The sequence below is a fragment of the Vipera ursinii genome, assembly GCF_947247035.1.
Source record: "Vipera ursinii genome assembly, chromosome: 2".
In the NCBI taxonomy this organism is placed as follows: domain Eukaryota; kingdom Metazoa; phylum Chordata; class Lepidosauria; order Squamata; family Viperidae; genus Vipera; species Vipera ursinii.
In genome coordinates, this window is record NC_139513.1 from 54,203,490 (window position 1) to 54,225,779 (window position 22,290).

The 22,290-nt window shown below is 38.4% G+C and overlaps 1 protein-coding gene across 3 annotated transcripts in view; it reads left to right on the forward strand.

Moving 5' to 3' along the window:
- ABTB1 (ankyrin repeat and BTB domain containing 1) overlaps positions 1 to 8,693 on the forward strand; it is a 32,707-nt gene extending 24,014 nt beyond the window's left edge. For 2 of the 3 annotated variants that reach the window (XM_083351534.1, XM_083351536.1), the window contains 2 exons: positions 1,895 to 2,098; positions 5,707 to 8,693. In XM_083351534.1, coding sequence (XP_083207660.1) covers positions 1,895 to 2,098; positions 5,707 to 5,913 — 411 coding nt within the window. In that variant the 3' untranslated portion in view covers positions 5,914 to 8,693. The remainder of the gene's footprint in view (positions 1 to 1,894; positions 2,099 to 5,706) is intronic. The other variant, XM_083351535.1, reaches the window with a different exon arrangement.
- Positions 8,694 to 22,290: the final 13,597 nt, after the last annotated feature.

A 22,290-nucleotide genomic window follows, 5' to 3' on the forward strand; every position in this document is an offset into this window, starting at 1 on the left:
TGCCAACCAAGCCATCTGTCCTTGTTTTCCTTTAGCTAGCTAAAAAGCACTTTCCCAGTTGCACTGTCAAGGTCATTTTGAATCAGGATTTCATTCTTTAAGATGTTACTTGGCATCCTTTGCAAATACAATACAGGTAGTCCTCATTTAAGGAAAATTTGTTTAGTGACCATTTGAAGTGATAACGGTGCTGACAAAATGCTATTTAGATCAGTCCTTGAAGATAACGGCCATTGCAGTAACCAAGTGGTCGCCTGATCAGAATTTGAGCACTTGGCCGCCTGCCTGCATTTATGAACGTGGAGTATGTTTCAACTCTTCCCCACCCACCCATCTTCTCCCCCCCCCATCTGTACCCTTTTGGCCACTCTGCACTCCGCTGCCTCTGATCTCCTGCACTTTGCCACCCCTCCTACCCATAGCCGACCTTCATGAGACGGCTTCACCTCTTAGCAGGAGGAAGAAGATAATAAAGGTCAGACGGAGGTGCAGGCAGGCTGATCAAAAGAGCAGAGATGCTGGGGAGAAGACAGGTTGATTGGGGGCGTTGAAACACTTTGTGGCTGAAAAGGTGAATAGTATGCTCCAAGCACCTGAATTTTGATCATGTGGCTAAAGGGATGCTGTAAGACCCATTGCAGACCCATGATAAATACCATTTGTTCAGCACCATTGTAACTTTGAATGGTTGTTAACAAGGTTGCCTACATTGTGAGATAAATAAAAAGCCTGAAAATATGAATGCGGTGTGTAATCATTAACAATATTGTAGGTTTATTGATCTTAAACCTATCCAGATCAGGGATTTGAGGAATATGATCCTAGAAGATACTTATTGAAGTTAATAGTAATATCTGTTTGTAAATTATTGTTCATTATACAATGTAGTGATTACAAGGAAAGGTTTGTGTGATTCTTCCAACTTCAAGTTTTAATTAATATGTACTCCTTTTTCTGTGGAGAAGTTATATTTTCACAAAATTATTTCATAGGAGAAATTTCTATAATGTTGACACATACTTTCTTGAACCAAAGAGTCTGACTCTACCAAATGGATTTCACTTCGCTTTTCAAATTTATTTCTTTGATGACATCATGAGCCAACTTGAGAAGAGAATTTGCTTCCCTCTTAAAACTAGCTTCCTTCAACCTAGGCAATGCACATTCCCTTGACTTATAAGAGGGCTCTTTTCATGATGCTTTCTGGGTTCTCTCAGTAATTTACACTATAGATATCTTTTTGGTGATATCTATGGTGGTATCTAGTAGATGCTAGATAAATAAAATAAAACTACTACTATTACTGCTATGGATTTAGCTTTTTGTGTACACCTGTGGACATTAAAATTATCAGTGTTACATCTTTCAATAGCAATAGCACTTAGACTTATATACTGCTTCACAGTGCTCTACATCCCTCTCCAAGTGGTTTACAGAGTCAGCATATTGCCCACAATAGTCTGGGTCCTCATTTTACCAACCTCAGAAGGATGGAAGGCTGAGTCAACCTTGAGCTGGTGAGAATCGAACTTGCAAACTGCAGGCAGTCGGCAGTCAGCAGAAGTAGCATGCAGTATGGCATTCTAACCACTGTGCCACCACAGCTCATATGACTGTGATTTGTTGGATTTATACTACTACTTTCCTCAAGGAACTGTAGACACCACACATAGCACTACGCCTTTAATTCCCCCACACACACATACAAACAGCTCTATGATGTAGGTTGAGGAGAGAAGAGTGGTCCCAAGTATAGTTCCATGGCTGAGGTTGTACTACAGTCTGCATCTCCTTAGTCCTAATTCAGTTTGGGCTTTCAATATGTCTTGTAGTGGGGCAATGTACTGGTTTAGAGTCATACTGAGTCTAGTTATATTGATGCCTTTTGTCCCAGCAGTTGTCTCCTGAAAATGCCTATGAAGTGCTTTGTGTCGCTGATATGTATCTGTTACCTGGGCTTAAGCGCCTGTGTGGGAGAACTTTGGCACAGGTTCTCGATGAAGACAGTGTTGTCAGCATCTGGAAGATTGCAAAACTATTCCAGCTGACCCGATTGGAAGATCAGTGCACAGAGTATATGGCAAGGATAATTGAGAAGGTAATAAAAAGGAGGTAAAGGACAGCTACCATAGATATTGTTTGTCTGGCAGGCTGCAAATAATTATTTGATATGAAAGGTCTTTAAAACCTAAGTTCCAATAAGCGATTACGTAGTTTATTTGTAAAATTTGCTATTTTTTTATAACCATAAGCGCAGTTGGTTTCTATAGAAATGGATGTCTATAGCAAGGAATGTCATATAGTGGAATAAACACTATTTCCCATGTTATAGTGAGAAATGTGATAACTCTGCCATAAAAATTAAGCTGTTTCTTCATCTAAAAAACTTTATCAATACAAATACTATGTACAATTACAAATTATATTTAGCCAGAAGCAAGACAATCCTAAATTTAAAGCAGTCCCATCAAGGTTATAATAGAAGAAAAATATGAACACTAACAAAAATCCTAAAATGCCAACTTTGAGTGAAATCAGTCATAGATATTCCCCTCCCAACTAATGATCTGATGATGTGAGCTGCAGCTCATGAAAGCTTATGCCTTTTAATAAAAAATATTTGTTGAAAAAGAAAAGATGCTATCAGTTCCTGATTTTTCCCCCACTTCAAGATAGGTGTGATGATGCACTTTTATATGTTTCCATACTACCCAAAAAGTCATGGTCTAGTCTAGAAAAAAAAAGAATACCTAATAATAATGAAACAGAATTGGTCTAAAAGAATACATTACGTCAGTTGTTCTAAGATAGTATTTTGTGTTCTTAACCAACGTGTGATCCATTTTAATTTTGTCAGGCCAAACCTTTATAAAATGAAGGAATTTCTTGGAATTTCTGTGAAGTGATTTAAATTTGTCATGAACAAAATGAATTCATAAGAACAGTTAATTTAATCTCTAAGCTTCTTGGAACCTCTGCGCCAATTGTGTTAACATCCATATAAGTGAGAATTGATGTAATTAAGAATGCGTATGACAATGTTCTATAAAGCCTCTATTACGCATTGGAAAGTTATTAACTTTTTTTTTAGTTTAAACCCTGATTTGCATTTTAATGAGTGAAATAAGTATTTGATCCCCTATCAGTCACCAAGATTTCTGGCTCCCAGATTTCTTTTATATAGGTAACGAGCTGAGATTAGGAGCATTTTCTTAGAGGGAGTGCTCCTAATCTCAGCTTGTTACCTGTATAAAAGACACCTGTCCCCAGAAGCAGTCAGTCAATCAGATTCCAAATTCCCCACCATGTCCAAGATCAAAGAGCTGTCCAAGATGTCAGGAACACGATTGTAGACCTACACAAGGCTGAAATGGGCTACAAGACTATTGCCAAGCAGCTTAGTGAGAAGGTGACAACAGTTGGTGCAATTATTTGCAAATGAAAGAAACACAAAATAACTCTCAATCTCCCTCAGTCTGGGGCTCTATGCAAAATCTCACCTCGTGGAGTTTCAGTGATCATGAGAACGGTGAAGAATCAGCCCAGAAGTATACAGGAGGATCTTGTCAATGATCTCAAGGCAGCTGGGACCATAGTCACCAAGAAAACACTTGGTAACACACTACACCATGAAGGACAAATCCTGCAACACTCACAAGGTCCCCCTGCTCAAGAAAGCACATGTCCAGGCCCGTCTGAATTTTGCCGGTGAACATCTGAATGATTCAGAGGAGAACTGGGTGAAAGTGTTGTGGTCAGATGAGACCAAAATCAAGCTCTTTGGCATCAGCTCAACTCGCTGTGTTTGGAGGAGGAGGAATGCTGCCTATGACCTCAAGAACACCATCCCCACTGTCAAATATGGAGGTGGAAACATTATGCTTTGGGGGTATTTTTCTGCTAAGGGGACAGGACAGCTTCACTGCATCAAAGGGGACAATGAACGGAGTCATGTACCATCAAATCGTGGGTAAGAACCTCCTTCCCTCAACCAGGGCATTGAAACTGGGTCGTGGATGGGTATTCCACCATGGCAATGACCCAAAACACACGGCCAAGGCAACAAAGGAGTGGCTCAAGAGGAAGCACATTAAAGTCCTGAAGTGGGCTAGCCAGTCTCCAGACCTTAATCCCATACAAAATCTGTGGAAGGAGCTGAAGGTTTGAGCTGCCGAACGTCAGCCTCGAAACCTTAATGACTTGGAGAGGATCTGCAAAGAGGAGTGGGACAAAATCCCTCCTGAGATGTGTGCAAACCTGGTGGCCAACTACAAGAACCATCTAACCTCTGTGATTGCCAACAAGGGTTTTGCCACCAAATACTAAGTCATGTTTTGCGAATGGTTCAAATGCCTATTTCATTCATTAAAATACAAATCAATTTATAACTTTTTTGAAATGCATTTTTCTGGATTTTTTATTGTTAGTCTGTCTCTTGCTGTTAGAATAAACCTACCATTAAAATTATAGACTGCTCATTTCTTTGTCAGTTGGCAAACTTACAAAATCAGCAGGGGATCAAATAATTTTTCCCCTCACTGTACATCCTGTTGTTTTAATCTTAATTTTATGTTATACCTTTTGAGAGTACATATAGAGAAAGCTACTTTTATCATTCTAATTAAATTGATGGGGAAATCATTTTTCAGTTAAGCTTTAAGTAGCCCGTAGTACATTGTATATACACTTTGTGCATGTGTTTGTGTATGTGTGATGATAGATAAAGATAGAGATTAGATATAGATATATAGATGATATTGATATCCACACCAGTGTTTGACCCCAGTAGAAGGAAATGATCTTGTTTCTTCCCATGTTATTTCACACTTGGTTATGGAATATGGAAGATCTGTTTGGCCAGCACCAATTTTTCCTAAGTGAAATTCACTGTTCCTTAGTCAATTTACTGATTTTATAAATGGTTTTAATTAGCACTCCCACATAAGTTGCAACATTCTTTACTTAACAGGCTTTGAGAGAGGTGTGAAATTCTTTCCTGTCTGTGAAAGTGCACCCCCCCCCAAAAAAATTAACAGTTTCACTAATACAAAATTCCTCACTTATGTTTTTAGTAGGAACAAGCATGACCCAATTTTGCTTTTCATAGGCCCAATAATTGATTTTTTTGTAATTGTCCTTCTCATCTCCAAACCAGTATGACTAATCTCCCCAGAGTTCAGAATTCAAAGAAGTCCTTCATTGTTATAGTTTATTGGACAAAGCTATCAAAAACAGAAGCATGTATTAGAGACAATACTTGCTATGATGTGAGTGAGGCTGCAAACATTCCTCTGTGAGTTGTGTGTTTAAAAGCAATCTGGCTAAAAGGCCAAGGGTCAAGGTTTGATTCCCAAGATCCTTAGCAAGTTTTTAAAAGATTGTGCCATCACCATATCATATTGTTACAGTGTTAGAAGGTTGCATTTTTAAAAAAAATACTTTTTCATCTGATTCTCAGAGCAGAATTAGGCTAGTGGAAACAGTGTTAGAAGGCTGCATTTTTTAAAAATATATTTTTCATCTGATTCTCAGGGCAGAATTACGCTAGTGAAAACAGTGGTTTTTAGGGTTACCTCACTTGCACTCATATGCTGCAGGATTCTGTGCTCTGAGAATTTACTTTGGTTGCCATTGACAGCATAAGTGAAAACAGTCTGATAAAAGATTCTTCTGGATTTATCCATTTTCTGTCTCTTGTTTCTTCAGTTAGTGGAGTTTGAGGAATTTGCAGCAGCAGTGAAAGAGAATGCTGACGCAGTGGAGGAGCGGCAGGAGACGGACTCTATTCCTCTTGTGGACGACATCCGTTTTCACATAACCAGCAATGTTCAAACGTACAGTGCCATTGAGGAGGCTAACCAGAAATTAGATGCTCTGGATAATCTTTTGGCTAGTATTGGACTTGAATGTTAATCTGGGAGATTTTCTTGTTTAATTATATGAAGTATCAGTTCAGAATTCATTTCTGCAAAGTTCACATCTTTTTCTTTCTATTTTGATTTTCCCATTTCTTGTATGTTTTTACGTTGCTGACTACAGCATCTGAATTAATATTTTTCTCCTTCCAGGAAACAGGTCCCCAGAAGAATCTGTAATTTGAAAACATGGTTAGGTGTATGTTGTATTGTTGATGAAAGATTTGCATGTAATGAATGTACTATTTGGCATACAACCAATTACTGCAGTCCAAAACAGCTCAATGAAAATGGGTCCATCCTTCAGAATATTGCCATTCCTGCTGGGTAAAGAAGGAAATAAAAGCTTTTACTGAATTATAAGAATATGAAGTTGGTGGACTAAAAGCTGAGATTGCCTGCTGTTAGTCTTACAGCCTTATCTTCCAAATGTGCACAGCTGGAACTGAGCAGACCCTCAGTTTTCTATTCTGGCTGCCTTATTCATCAGGTGATCAAGTCCATTTACTTTTTTTTAAAAAAAATCTAATCCTTGAAATAAAATATTTTGTCACCATATGGTGCAAAAGCTCTTGCCCCCTCTCCTTTTCCTGCTGTTTTATAGGGACACTGAGACAAGAAGGTTTAGTATATCTGCATATCTGTAGATAGTAATGTTCTTTTGATTTTACTGTGCTTTGCTTGGGGATTTACTTATGTGATTTCCAAATTTCAGCATGGAGTATGTATGTACAAGTGACTGTGTTGTACTTGCATGATACCACAATGGACTGATGGAACATTGTTTCCCTTTGCAGTGGAAGCATAAATTTGTTTTGTGAAGATCCCAATATTGTGAGGCAATAGAAGGCATCACCTTTCTAGCTAGTTCTACCCTTTGATATATTGAATGGCAGATGAGAATATATTCACATGTCATAGTATATACAGTGCAATATTTTAGGATATACATCATTTGATTTAAGTCAGTTCACTTTAAGGTTCCCTAGGTGAAGGTCTGTATGAAAATTTAACTATATTTTGTTGGACGCAGTGAGGTGTGTGTCATCCATATGTACACAGTTCTGATGTCTACAGTCACCTGTCAATAACAGATGTTCTAGCTGGCTCTATGTAATTGATTGGCAGGTTTCCTAAATGAGACTGCTGCTGTTTCCCCATACTGTATGTATTCAATCTAGGGTGTGTGTGTGTGTGTATCTCATGAGATTAGTTTAATTACTAAATTCAGAACTGCATAGCAGAGATATAGAGGTGCCCTGAACTACTATTTGTCAAGTTTTCTATCTGACCTTTCATAATCTGCATCATCATGCCATATTTTCATGTTGTGCAGAAAAGACAATTCAGACTGGTTATTAAGATCTTTGTAAGTAAATAGTGTCTCACCACTGTCCAGTTCATTATGGTCTTTGTTATTCCCCCCATTGATATGAATGATAGATGGAAAATGCATTGTGGCCATTCAGACAGTGGGAGGGGGGAGGGATAGGAAATGCAATGAAATAAGTGCTTAATATAGAAACCATGCTAGGTAGATCAGCCAGGGTTCTGTGTCACCCAACCACTCCAGAATTATGTGCTCATTATTAGATAAATTTGACAAGGAAAGAACTAAATTCCCATTTGGATTATCCTGACATTATGAGGAAATATTGTTCTAGATTACAGTAATACTGTTAGTAAGTCTTACAGCAATTGCGTTGGTAGATTAACTTTAGTGAGACATTGATGTGACAAAAATGATGCTGGACTCTAGCACAGTTTCCATGCACTGATAACTCTTTACACGTAAGGTCAAGAAGTTGTGTATTCTTAATAGTATGCCAAGAAAAGCATACCCTTAAAGGAATGGTGCTTATTTAAAAGCACAAGGAACTAGACTGTTATTCGCAAGCCATAAATAAAAGCCTAGCCAGGATCTTTCTTTTCCTGCGTTTTACCAGGAAAATGAAGGGAACTAAAATGCTGGATTTCTTGACATTTCTTTTTGGCAAACATCTTTGGCAAATATAGAATCTTTCTTGTACCAACTTATAAGCCCCCTCCAGTGAATAAATGGACATCATACTGGAATAAATCATAAGCTTTTCTCTTTCCATTTTTTTATTTGAACAGTAAATTATTGCAACAGAAACAAAGCACAGTAAGCTTTTTTATACATAGCATAGCATAGTTCTCTCCCTTGCAAGTATCTAGTAAAGTTAACATGATATAAGCACAGAAAAACTACTGTTAATTGCATTTGGTTTTTTTAAAAAAAAATAAGACTTTTTAAAGATATTGTCAAGTGAAGATCCAGTTAACTTTTAGATAGGCAGTGAAGGTGGCCGAACAAAGCTTTGTTTATAATACAAAGAGATTGGTAAGTAAATTCAGAATGAATTATCAGTATTATTGTGTTTCTCACTACAACTGCTTGATGAGCTATCCCTTGGTCTGTCTTGTATTTTGTTGCTTCCCTTGTATAAATCAGAGTTGTGGATAAAAACAGACTAGTACCTATTTAACATACAGTGAAAGGTCACCTCCCTTAAATCCAAAGAAGTTAGGAAAATAATGGATCTCTTAATTATTTATTGTTAGTCTTCCTAGCTATTAATTGCATTGTAGAGAGTTTAAATGTCAGACTTATTATTATAATGACCTTACTTTAACTTGGCCCCCTGTTATTTAAAATAAAAAGAATGTAAAGCTTTACAGAATGGCAATATAATTATATATTTTAAAGCTTAATATATAAGCATGTGTGCAGCAATAAAGAGTCTATTTCATTAATCTACTTTTCCTGTGCCTCATTAAATAGCAAAATTGAGTGCTGCAAAAGTTCCATGTTACTTACACTCCCAAGACTCAACCTTGATGCCATCTTCCAATCAACAGTAAGATTTACTGATGGCATATTTAATTACCAGTAGTTGCATAAAATATCCTTTTCAGTTACCATTTAGAGATTATCAGTAGCTTGGGAAAATGCTTTATATATGTAGATCTGATACCATTTAATTCCACATTTAACACAATTACACTGTGTGCATAATTATTAGGCAAGTGAGTATTTTGACCATTTTCATGCATATTTTCCACTCCAAGCTGTATAAATTTGAATGCTTAGTGGATATAAGCATATCAGGTGATGTGTATTTGTGTAATGAGGGAGGGTGTGCCCTAAGGAGATCAACACCCTATATCAAGGTGTACGTAATGATTAGCTTCTTTTCTTCAGGTAAAAGCCCCCCAAAAGATTTAATTGACTCTGAAAAGTAAAAAAAATTGTAAAAAGTCTTTTAGAGGGATGTAGTATTCTTGAAATTGCTAAGATATTGCAGGTGGTGGTGATCACAGAATCATTAAACGTTTTGTTGCAAATGGTCAACAAGGTTGCAAGAAATATGTTGAGAAAAAAAGATGCACAGTAACTGCCAAGATTTAAGAAGAATCAAACGTGAAGCTACCAGGAACCCATTATCTTCCAGCGCTGTCATGTTCCAGAACTGCAACCTACCTGAAATGCCCAGAAGTACAAGGTGTTAGTGCTCAGAGATATGGGCAAGGTAAGGAAGGCTGAAACCTGACCACCACTGAGCAAGACACAAGTTGAAATGGCAAGACTGGGCCAAAAAATATCTGAAGGCAGATTTTTCAAAGGTTTTATGGACTGATGAGAGTGACTCTTGATGGACCCGTGGATTGATCAGTAAAAGGCACAGAGCTGCTCTTCGAATCGATGCCAGCAAGGTGGAGGTGGAGTACTGGTATGGGCTGGCATTATTAAAGATAAGCTAGTTGGACATTTTCGGGTTGAAGATGGACTCAAAATCAACTCCCAAAACTACTGCCAGTTTTGGGAAGAGACTTTCTTCAATCAATGGTACAGGAAAAAGTGCATCTTTCAAGAAGACCATGTTTTTTATGCAGAACAATGCTCCATCACATGCATCGAAGTACTCCACTGTGTGGCTTCTAGTAAAAGCCTTAAAAGATGAAAGAATAATGACATGCCCCCCTTTTTCACCTGACCTAAACCTATTGAGACTTTGCGGGCTTTTCTTAAACGGGAGATTTACGATGAAGGAGAACAGTACACCCCTCTGAACGGTGCCTGGGAAGCTGTGGTTGCTGCTGCACAAAACATTGATCGTCGACAGATCAAGAAACTGACAGACTCCATTAATAGAAGGCTTATGACTGTTATTGACAAGAAGGCTGTTTATTTGTACATTTGTACATTTTGAGTTGTTTATTCTCACTTTATGATGCAAATAAATGAGTGAGATAGGCAAATTTTCATTTTTCATTTAGTTGCATAATTCTGCACACTAAAGTTGCCCAAAATTTGTGCAAACACAAATTCTCCTAAGAAAACAAAAACCTCACTTTTACTTTCTTAAATATTCAGGTTTGCAATTTATTAGCATTTTTGATTGACTGAGAGCACTGTAGTTTCTCAATAAAAAAATTAATCCTCTAAAATACAAGTTGCCTAATAATTGTGCCGATAGTGTAGCATACTATTGAGATAGAACTTGCATCATTTCTGAATCTGGTCTCCTGAATGCCAATATTTTATAGTACTTAATCCTGTGTGGTTTAAAAAAAATGTGAAAAAATGAAAGCACAAGCTTTTTCCTGGCTTTGTCAGGAAAAAGTAACACGAAGGGAAACTGAAGTAATATCATCATTTTTCTTATATAATTGAATATTTTGTCTCCTTCCCAGAATTGACGGGTATAATTCTAACTTCACCAAAGCAATCCAAGTTTTAGTAGTTCAAGGTTTGTCAGTAGAACATTCTGGCTTTTCTTACAGTTCACAATATTGCCGATGACTTTAACCCTTCAATATTGTTATCTTACAAGATGTTAACAAAACCTTGCAAGAGATTTGGGGTTCCAGAGAACCCCAAATGGTGCTCATAACCTTAGATTCAAATTGTAATGCTTACCAATTGAAGTAGTTGTGGACCTGGAATTAATCTGTGAAAACAATTTACCTATCGTCATGTTTGGGAATTGATTACTCACGGAAGTGGAAATGAAAGAAGACATCTTTGTCTGTTTTTTTTCCTCCACTTTGAGTAAAACAACACTGTCGCAAAATGTGCTGGCCCTATTGCCAGTCCCTGTCTTACATTTATTGCATCTATTATAGATTATTGCTAGATAAGTTTTGCCTTGATTAGTGCATAGCAATAGACGTATATTCTACTCTGTAGTGCTTTACAGTGTTCTCTGGGCATTTTTACAAATGTCAGCATATTTTCCCCAACAATCCGGGTCCTCATTTTATTGACCTCGGAAGGATGGAAGGCTGAGTCAACCTTGAGCCAGTCAGGATCAACCTCCTGACAGTGGCAGAGTCAGCCTGCAATACTGCATTCTAACTACTGCATCACCACAGTTTTACATGTGCCAATCATGATAGCCCAGGTGTTTGGTTTTCTTCTTTGGCTTTGCTGCCTCCCCTTTCAGCATGTCATCAGCTAGTAGGAGAAACTCCCACCAATTAGGTACTTCAACAGGAATAGAGAGGGGCTTAGGACTGATCAAAGCTTGGTGCTTTTTAACCAATTGTTTGTTCTTCCTTTCATATGCAATGGGGGCATTAATGTGAAATAAATAAATGGGAAGTCACACAGAAAAGTGAATGAGTTAGGGGGCGGAGCCAACTGTCAGAGCGGGCGGCTGTGTGAACGGAGCTCTCTCCTCGCACAACCTCTCACCCAGTGTTCGCGGGGGCTTTTCGGAGCTTCAGGAGGTCCTGTAGGGACATCCGAAGTTGCAGGCAGCCCGGAGAACCTTCATGAGCGGCAGTTCGTGTTGAAGATCCGGAGAAAGTCTGATGCGAGCGAACCGGGGAGAAGGAGGCCAGTAATGGCCGACATGAAGATCTGACAGAGGGACGGAGCTAGCACGTAAGCAGCGGGACAACGGTAGAGCGGAGCTGACGGAGAGTGTATCCGAATATTAAATAGGAAGCGCTTGTGAAAGAGGTACTGGTTCGAAGTGGGAGCCTCACGGAGAGGGAATAAGCGGCGATAGAAGTCTTGAGGGAGGCGTTTGGCAAAAACAGCAAGGGAAAGAAAGCCGAAGACTATATGACTGTATTCTAGCTGGAAAAAAGCTACAACAAGTCAAAGTCTGAGCTTTGGAGCCTTAGAGACTGAACTCTGGATTGTCGGGCGTGGAAAGCGATCAGCTTGGTCTAGTCTGGTCTATCCTGGTAAATTTTGAATTTGTGAACTTTTGAAACTTTTGAAATTCTACTCTACTTGTCACGGGCGGCCATTTGATATAGCAATTTAGTAACTGGAGGTTTGTTTAGTGGGACACCTACTGGTCTTTGACAGCAGAGGAAGACGGAAAAGGTGCCAATTTCTGCGCCGGAAACGGGGGGGGGGGGAAAGAAGAAGAACGTGACTTTGATTATATTCATACTATAGAATTTTATTATATAAATTGCTTAGTTGGTAATAAGTATCTGGTGGTAACTGTTTTATATATCTTTTGTCATAGAGTTAAAAGGTTTATATAAGACTCAGGGTATTATACATTGATAAAACGCTGTTAAAATTGGGGAAACATGACAAGTATCTCGGGAGCAACTAAGCCTAGCGCTGGCAAAAAGGCAGCAGCACAGGGACAGGGGATGGCCTCAAGTCCCTCCAATCAGAAATCTATAGAGGATATGCTGCAAAGGGAAAGATCTAACTCGAATTCCTTTAAAGATTTACATGCCCTTTTGCAAAACCTACACGAGGCAATGGCCAAAAACCACGAGGAGATGAAGAGAGAAATAGGCCAAATAAGAAACGACACTGGTGAATTAAAGGGGAAAATCCAAGCGATAGATGATAAATTTGAAGGGATTCAACAGCAATTAGTCAAAAATGAACAAAGACTTCAAGATATGGAAGCTAGAATGGAAAAAGAGGAAAAGAGAGTAGATGATTTAAATGAAACACTCCTTCAGGCTAATAAGGAATTAGAAACAACAGTCATTTTTCTGGAAGCAGAAAAGGCTGCTCATTATCTACGCTTCCAGAACGTTCAAGAAAAAAGAGGGGAAGATCTGTTGGTCATGATGGCAGAACTGATGGCAAAGGCACTCGGTGTAGGGAAGGAGGAAATGCTGGCGGAAATTGATGAAACATACAGGGTCCAAACTAATTATGCGAGAAGGCACAACCTCCCAAAAGAAGTACATGTAAGGTTAGTTAAAAAATCAATTCGGGATGAGCTTCTGCATAGATCTAGAGAGGAACCATTAGAATTTCGGGGCCAACCAATCACCATCCTTAAACAGATACCTAAAAGGATGAGGGATCTGAGACGCGGCTATCAATTCTTAACATCCAAACTAATAAGAGAAAATGTAAACTTTAGATGGCTAACTCCAGAGGGTATTCTTGTTACGTGGCAGGATAGAAGGCATAGACTGGACACGATAGAGAAGGCAGAAGATTTTTACAAACGCCACTTCCATAGCCAAGAGGAAGTAGATTTAGAAGATCAAGATGGAAGGGAGGTAAGAGAAAGAGATACAATACGTGTGGCAATGGATGGGAAGATCTTAGCTACAGAGGATAGAAGGAACAAATCCGGTGAGTTAACAGAGAAACATGGAACTAGAGACAAGGAAGAGAGAGAGCCCCGAATCACGAGATCCACAAAAACCAGAAATAAGTAAGATGAAGGGAGGTGAGTGTAGTATTATGTCTGTGAATATTAATGGATTGAATTCGCCAGTGAAAAGGCGGAAATTTTTTAATAGGCTTATTCACCAACAATTGGATATCGTGGCAATACAAGAAGTCCATATAAAGGAACAACAAAAATATTTGTTAGTACAACCAAGAATAGGGAACCTATTCGTTTCCTTAGACCGACACAAGAAAAAGAGAGGAGTGGCACTATATGTAAACCCAAAATTGACTGCAAAACTAATTTATAACGATAAAGAGGGTAGAATACTGATAGTCGAGGTTATAATAAATCACAGGAAGGTCATGATGGTAGAGATATATGCCCCAAACCATAACCAAGAACAATTTTTCAAAACACTTCACAATAAGATATGTAGCATTGATTATGAGGAGATTTGTTTAATAGGAGATTTTAATGCTATCCTAGATATAAATTTGGATTATATGGGAAAGACGCTTAGGAAAAAGAAGAGAAGAACTCTACCGAGATCTTTTCTTAACTTGGCTGAGGAACTAAATATCCAAGATGTCTGGAGGGAAAGAAATCGTAAGGCTAGACAATATACATATTACTCCAACCGACATAACTCATGGTCTAGAATAGACATGGTGTGGATGACGAAAGAAATTAGTTCAGAAATAGATGAGGTACATATAGCGACAGGTACTTGGGCAGATCACAATCCTATTAAACTTATCTGGAAAGGTTCCAAAAAAATATCCAGATGGACGCTTCAAAGAGCAATTTTAAAAGAAGACGAATTCAAATCTAAGATGGAGAGAGAACTAAGTTTTTTCTTTAAGGAAAATAAAGCTATAGACACCTCAGTACAAAACAATTGGGATACAGCTAAGGCTGTGATGAGAGGGGTAGCGAGGGCATATATGGTATATAAAAATAAGGGGAAAAGACAACAACGGGAAAGATTAGAAGAGGAATATAAGAGCTTAGAAGTTACACTCCAACAAGATCCACAAAAAGAGAATATCAAGCAATCTATGGATCTGATTAAACACAAACTTAACATTCTAGACAAAGAGAAATTGGCACAACAATTGAGAAACACGAAACAAAATTTTTTTGAAAATGCAAATAAACCGGGCCGGTGGCTCGCATACAAATTGGGAAAACAAAAGGGGAAAAAGTGGATTCACGAACTACGAGATGAGGAAGGGAGAATATTCCACCAGGAGGAAAAAAAAAAAATTATAGCCCAGGAATTTTATGAACGTTTATATAAAGAAGATAGCCAGGCAAGTGTGGAGAAAATGGAGGAATATTTTCAAAGAGCCAAACTACCTAAGGTCACAGAAGATACCAGAAATATGTTAAACGAGGAAATTCGACTATCTGAGGTGATAAAAGCTATTAATGCACAAAAGAATAATAAAGCATCGGGACCCGACGGTCTTCCATCAGAGATTTATAAAGAATTACAAAATATCCTAGCTCAACCCCTAGTGGAGGTATTTAACGCAGTATTAGAAGGCGCAAGGACGCCTAAATCTTGGCTAGAGGCAAACATAACCCTTATTCCGAAAGATAACACAGACCATACATTAATCCAAAATTACAGACCCATATCACTTCTTAACTCGGACTACAAGATATTTACATCAATTATAGCGGAACGATTGAAACGATTTCTGAATGATTTCATACACGCAGATCAAAATGGTTTTCTCGCTAAGAGACACACTAAGCACAACATTAGAATAATATTAGATACATTGGAGTACTATGAATTACATAGCGAACAACAGATGGCATTACTTTTCTTAGACGCCCAAAAGGCATTTGACAATGTTAAATGGTCTTTTTTGTGCCAACAGCTTAGCTTTATGAATATGGGTGAAAAATTTATAAATATAATTAGGGCAATTTATGACAATCAGGAAGCAAAAATAATTATTAATGGGGAAGCATCTAGCAAGTTTCAAATTCAAAAGGGAACACGGCAAGGCTGCCCCTTATCACCGTTGCTGTTTATATTGACTCTTGAAGTATTAACGAGAACTATAAGAAATGACCCAAAGATAAAAGGATTAACCATTAAAAAGGAAACCTTTAAATTGCAAGCTTTCGCGGACGATCTAGTTTTTATTATGGAGGATCCATGTCAGACGGGACCAAAGCTATTGGAAGAATTATCTAAATATGGTGAGGTTGCCGGACTGCGAATAAATAGAAATAAGACCAAGATGATTGTTAAAAATATGACCAATAAACAAAAAGGTAATCTGGCCGAAATCACGGATATAGAAATAGTCAAGAAAATAAAATATTTAGGGATTAACATTACGGCTAGATGCACTTCACTCAAAAAGGATAATTATGATAGTGTAGTGAATCAAATAAAAGGTGACCTGGAAAGATGGGGAAACCTAAAACTCTCATTATTGGGAAGAATCGCTGTCATTAAGATGAATATTCTGCCTAAAATCCTGTTTCTGTTTCAGAATATCCCAATTCAACTCGACTCTAAATTTTTTCGAAATTTGGATAAATTATCACTAAATTTTATTTGGCAGGGGAAAAAACCAAGAATTAAATTGAAATATTTACAAGACACGAAGGAAAATGGGGGTTTTGGATTGCCAGACTGGGAATTATATTACCACGCCGCGGCCCTGAGCTGGATTAGAGAATGGGTAATCTTGAGAAATAGAAGACTATTAACTTTAGAGGGTCACGATTTGCAATATGGCTGGCATGCTTTCCTATGGACGGAGAAACAAGGTCTTTTCTCGCATTTTCAAAGACACCGGATCAGGCAAGCGCTACTCAATACTTGGAAAAAAATTAGATCTCACAATTACACCAAAATACCGGTCTGGCTATCCACCCTTGAAGCGATAGTTTACCCAAATCTGTTTGATTTGGGTAACATAATCTCATACAAGGATATTCTGAATGAGGAGGGGGAATTGAAACTTAGGAATGAACTAGAATTACAAGGTATAAAACTCGATTGGTGGGCCTACTTACAAATCCAATCGAGATTTAGGAAGGATAAAAATGAATGGGGGATATATACCTCTGAAACAGCATTGGACAAAATATTATTGGGACCGGACTCTAAACAAATAAGGAATTTTTATAAATTACTTTTGGGATATAAGCTGTTTGAAGAGCAAGTGAAAGACCCCATGTTGATCTGGGCTAACAATTTAGGACATAACATCGACCTAGATACTTGGCAAACAATTTGGGATAGGAATAAAAGGATAACACTGGCCTCATCGTATAAAGAAAATTTATTTAAAATGTTTTACCGATGGCATCTCCCCCCAGCCCGCTTAGCAAAAATGTACACAACAGTATCTCCCAAATGTTGGAAGTGTTCTGAAGAGATAGGCACATACTTCCACACGTGGTGGTCTTGCAGTAAAACACAAAAATTTTGGAGAATGATTTGGATTTGGCTGAAAGAAATATTGAAACAAGATCTGGAGTTTAGTCCAGAACTTTTCTTGTTGGGAATCACGAAAGAGAAATATCCTAAAGATGTGCTATACTTAACGATCCATATTATCACAGCAGCTAGAATATCATTTGCGCAAAAATGGAAAAAGAATGAGATCCCAGGACAAAAAGAGGTTATTAGGAAAATTTGGGATTGCGCTGAAATGGACAGATTAACTTTGGAATTAAAGAATAAAGATCAATCAGACTATTATAGAATTTGGAACAAATTGTATCTTTGGATGGATAAAAAGAAAGGTCTCTATTAGGTTTTACAGACTAGCTCACTGTTTTAAATATTGTGGTATTTCACCGATTTGTAATCTAAGTGTATTTAAGTGTATTTTTGATGTACATATATACATGTATATATATATATATTTAAACATTGTAGACAAAAAGGTTTGTCAGCTCGCTGGTACTGTGTCCAATGTTTTTAAATAATAAATTTAATAAAAAAAATTAAAAAAAAAAAAGTGAATGAGTTGAAAAGGGGAAGTCTGGGGAAAATGATAGACGAGGAGAACCTCAAAAAGAAAAAAAAGTGAGAAGTGGAATGGAATGGTATTTAGCATATTTATCAAAGAGTATAGCTTTGATGGACATCTCTAAAAATGCATTTTTTTTACAGTTTTGCCAAATATGTGCTATTTTGTGTGTTATTATATAAAAGTATGCATCGTCCACATGGAAACTTTTAGAACACACTTTTAAAAAGTCAAATTTTGAATGGGGTTTGCACTTCTACAGGGCACTATTTTTACTCAAAATCTCTCAAATATTTTAAAGCTTGTGGACATGAGAATCTTGAGAATCAACAGGGAGCCCTTTAGGACTATTGGTAATCTGCCCACCCAGAGCTACTGCAGTTCCCGAAATCACACAAATCCTCTTATACCCCATGCAGTGCAAACTAAGGTGTTTTTGCCATCTCTAATGTGTGAATTTCTCTGCTTGCATGGGGTGGAGGTGGGGGAAATCTCAGCAGCTGCTATAAATAAGTTGTTGCAAAGCCATCATTTCTTTATTCCACTTATAAGCCAATTGGCAGCTGTGATGGGTTGTTTTTATTTTTAAAAAAGCATGCTACCATTTGTGTCAGTAGCTGTTGTTGCTATTTGGTTGAAAAAGGAAGAAACTTTAGCCAGGCACAGGGAAAGGACACCAAGATTTGTTGGATAATAGGTGGTTCTGGAGCAGCAAAATCTCGCTTGAACAGAGTCCTGTGCACGAGGATGCAGGTCAAAAGAAGTTTCAGGGGGAGGATGGGAGTCACAACAGCACCTGTCAGCACCTCCTTAAAGAGGTTATTGCTTTTAGTGGGTTCCAAGGCTCACAGACATCTTTCAGTGAAGTAGACGCTGACAGGGTGTGACAAGATGCTTCAGAACAAAAAAAAACCCAATTTCCAACACATTTTATATAACAGTTTCCTATTCCTCTGGATATTGTACCTATTGTATAAAATCTGTTGCTAATAAAGTATATATAATTTATAAATATATATAAAACATTTTATAATGTAACTTACATATAATGAAAGTTTTACCTGCTACGAAGAGAAACTTATGTCTCCCCAAAGCATGCAATCTGTAACTCTTCTAGAGCAGAGGAAAAAGCAAGCCAGAATCTAAATGGAGACATAACATATGTGGAAATAAACAGTGGCCAGGTGCTTCCAGTGAGAGACAACTCCTATTAGCCCTGATGTTTATAGGATTTGCAGAAGTCTTCCCAAAGTCAGCATTATGTTCTCTGCATTTTCATAACTGTGTTATTAATGTGTGAAAAATGAAGAAAAAAATGTCACAAAGCAGAGAACAAAGGCAATTTTTCTTCTCTCAGATTCACCTTTCTCTGATTCAATATGGCTCTTTGAAGTGAGAGGCAATATAGCAAGAAATGGGTCTCCAATTCTCATATGGTCCTTAGTCATCCTCCACGATCTAGTGGGTATTTGAGAAAGTTCAAGCTTGCTAGAGAAGTGGAGATGGGGAGGAATGGCAGATCCAAACTTCTAGCCAAAGGGTGTGCTTGGGATAGGATCCTTCATTATAAAGCACAGCCACTTACCACAAGGCTCATATACCTCAATTGACACGTTTGTGGACTAGGGACTATAAGGGCAAGTTTCTATATATTTAGTCTATAAATCCGAATCTACAGTAGCAGAAGAAAATGGCCATAACTGAAATGATAAAAGTCCCTAGCCTTTAACAGAACTTGACAACAGGCAAAGTCAAGGAATGATGACTACCAAGAAGGAATAGAGACACAGAGGCAGCTAGCTAGATGACTCTTCATGAACATGCATGCAAATGACCAGCAGTCCCAGTTGGCACATTATCTGTATATGGACAGGCCACTTGGGAAAGCTGTGCCAATGCTTCTGGAGAATGTGCTTGACCTTGGCAAATCACCCCTTTCAATGTTTGGTATGGTCTTATATACATTATGGCCTCAGACAGTGTGTGAACCAGAACATTGCACAATATAACCATATTCACTTGATCTCCTTGGCTACAAATGTTACTGAGTGTGCAATTTCTTAGAGATCAGTGATACTTAAGGCTTTTTCCTTACACCCTCCAGGAAGTTAGCACTTCAAATCTTCCAGTATTCATCCTTTGGCCATGCTGGTTGGGAACGATTTAAGTGTTGACTCTACACAACTGAAGAGCATTAGAGCACACAAGCCTAATCTCACTTAGCATTTGGAAGTGCTATTAACTATTTCAAGATACATTGCAAATGTAATTACAGAACCTAATTTTCCAATCTATCATCTCCTGAGAAGCTGGTTTGAAAACCTGTGTTTCCATAGCTGCAAATGGAAATGGTCTAGATTAGTTAGGAAATTAGATGCTGTCCTGAGTCACAAATCATACTTAAACATGTTTGTTTAATTAAGGTGCTAAATGTACTACAATTGTCTGAATTCACACAGCATGTCAAACCAAAAACCATAGTTTACAAAATACAGTGACTTCCAAAACTAAAAACCAATGCAGAACAACCCATCCTTTTTAGTTTGTTGTGTGGTGCTGCACTTTTAAACTCATTGTTTGCAATCCCTTCACCAATTATAATTTGCCCTTTCTAACCATCTTCTTGCCTGAGACTTACCACCCCATTGCATTCTCCCCACCTTTATCTATGGAGATTCTCAGTCATCAGGGTCATGGTTGTTCCAAAGTTGCTTTTTCAAGAGGCAACTGGACTTTGTTTTTCTTTGAAGACATTTTGCTTTTCATCCAAGAAGCTTCTTCAGCTCTGACTGGATGGTGGAGAATGACAGGATTTATACTCCTTGCAGACATCTGGTCATTTGCATTCTTTTAGGGGGTTATTGAGCCACCTGAAGGTTTATGAAAGTCATCAGTGTCACCTGAGTAGCACAAATGGGTGTAGAGCCTTCTTGGGACTGCTGAAAGGACTGTGTTGTAGACTGGAGATAGATGTTGTATTCCTCCCCTCAGTTGAGGGCTGTTCAATTTTGACATAGTTGGCCTCTTTGACTCCTCTTTCAAACCAGCATTCCTCTCTGTCCAGAATGTGGACTTTGTCTTTTAAATGCAGATGGACTGCTGAATCTTGTCCTGATGAGTTTGTTCTCTTATGTTGTGCCATGCATTTATGGAGTGGACCAACCAAGTGGCCTCAACAGGAATGCAAATGACCAGCTGCTTGCAAGGAATATAAATCCTTCCATTCCCCACCATGCAGTCAGAGCTGAAGAAGCTTTTTGGATGAGAAGCGAAACATCTTCAAAGAAAAATAAGAAAGTCTAGTTATCTCTCAAAAAAGCACCTTTCGGGCCTCCCCACCTTTCCTCCATTACCTTTAGTACAAGGACTGTAACAAATGATGCTTTTCTAGCCCTTAATGATGTTCAGATTGTTCTACTTGAGGCCACTATCTTACTTGGTTTTGTGGTGATGTCAGCCTTTGTAATAGAGCACATTTATGGTTATGGAAATAATCAGTTGCCAAGGTTTTGCTGCTGACGGGTGCATGGATGGATGATGAAAGTAGTTTGCACCTTAATGATGTAACGCTGGCTCTGCATTCTCATTGTCTCCGGTGCAGCTTGACATTCATGCAAAATGCTCCAATCATAATAACAATCATCATAATAACAACAGCAGGCGAGTCCAAATCAGTGAAGCCTTGCCCTTCATTATCAAAATTCATTTTATGCATTTTGTCCTGGAGGTTGGCAAGAAGAAGCATATGCTGTCTGAAACACATCTTTCAAAGGCAACTTTAGCACCATGGACAGAGACTCCAATATTGTTCCTGACATATATTATTGACTTATTAGGTAAGGTAAAGGTAAAGGTTCCCCCGCATGTGCGTGCTAGTCGTTTCCGACTCTAGGGGCTGGTGTTCATCTCTGTTTCAAAGCCGAAGAGCCAGCGCTTGTCCGAGGACGTCTCCGTGGTCATGTGGCCGGCATGACTAGAAGCCAAAGGTGCACGGAACGCTGTTACCTTCCCACCGTAGTGGTCCCTATTTTTCTACTTGCATTTTTATGTGCTTTCGAACTGCTAGGTTGGCAGAAGCTGGGACGAGTAACAGGCGCTCACTCTGCTACGCGGCACTCGGGATTCGACCCACCAAACTGCCAACCTTCTGATCGACAAGCTCAGCGTCCTAACCCATTGAGCCACCGTGTCCCTACCTTATTGACTTATTAGTGGTTACTAATTTTCTACTCTATGATTGACAGCTAGAGAGAGCAGGCTGACTTTGTACATAAGCAATAGCAACATTTGTAAGTCTTGCAGACCATGAAAGAGTTGTAGTGCTTGTAGTAGGGTTACTGACAAGACCACAAGCAGTCTGCTGTTCCTAAAATGTAATTGATTCCAGTTGTTCCAGTGGTATGTGTGTTTGTGTGAAGGGGATATTCTTCTTCCCTTCTTAGAAGACTTTTCCCATACCTTTTATCTCACCTTGGTTCTAATGTGGGTCCCAGACATTTTAAATCCAATTGGTTAACAATGAATCTGGATGGGCAGAGGCTGCAAAGAGGATTTTCTTCTACTGCTGAACTAAATATAGAATTGTTAATGCTGAAAAGTAGCAAGACTGACACCTATAAGCGTTTTTGAGCCTCAACAACTGCTAGCTATTTATTAATGCAAAGAAACATTTGCAGAAAGAGGTTTTTATTTAGTAAAGAAAAGGGTTAGAGAAAA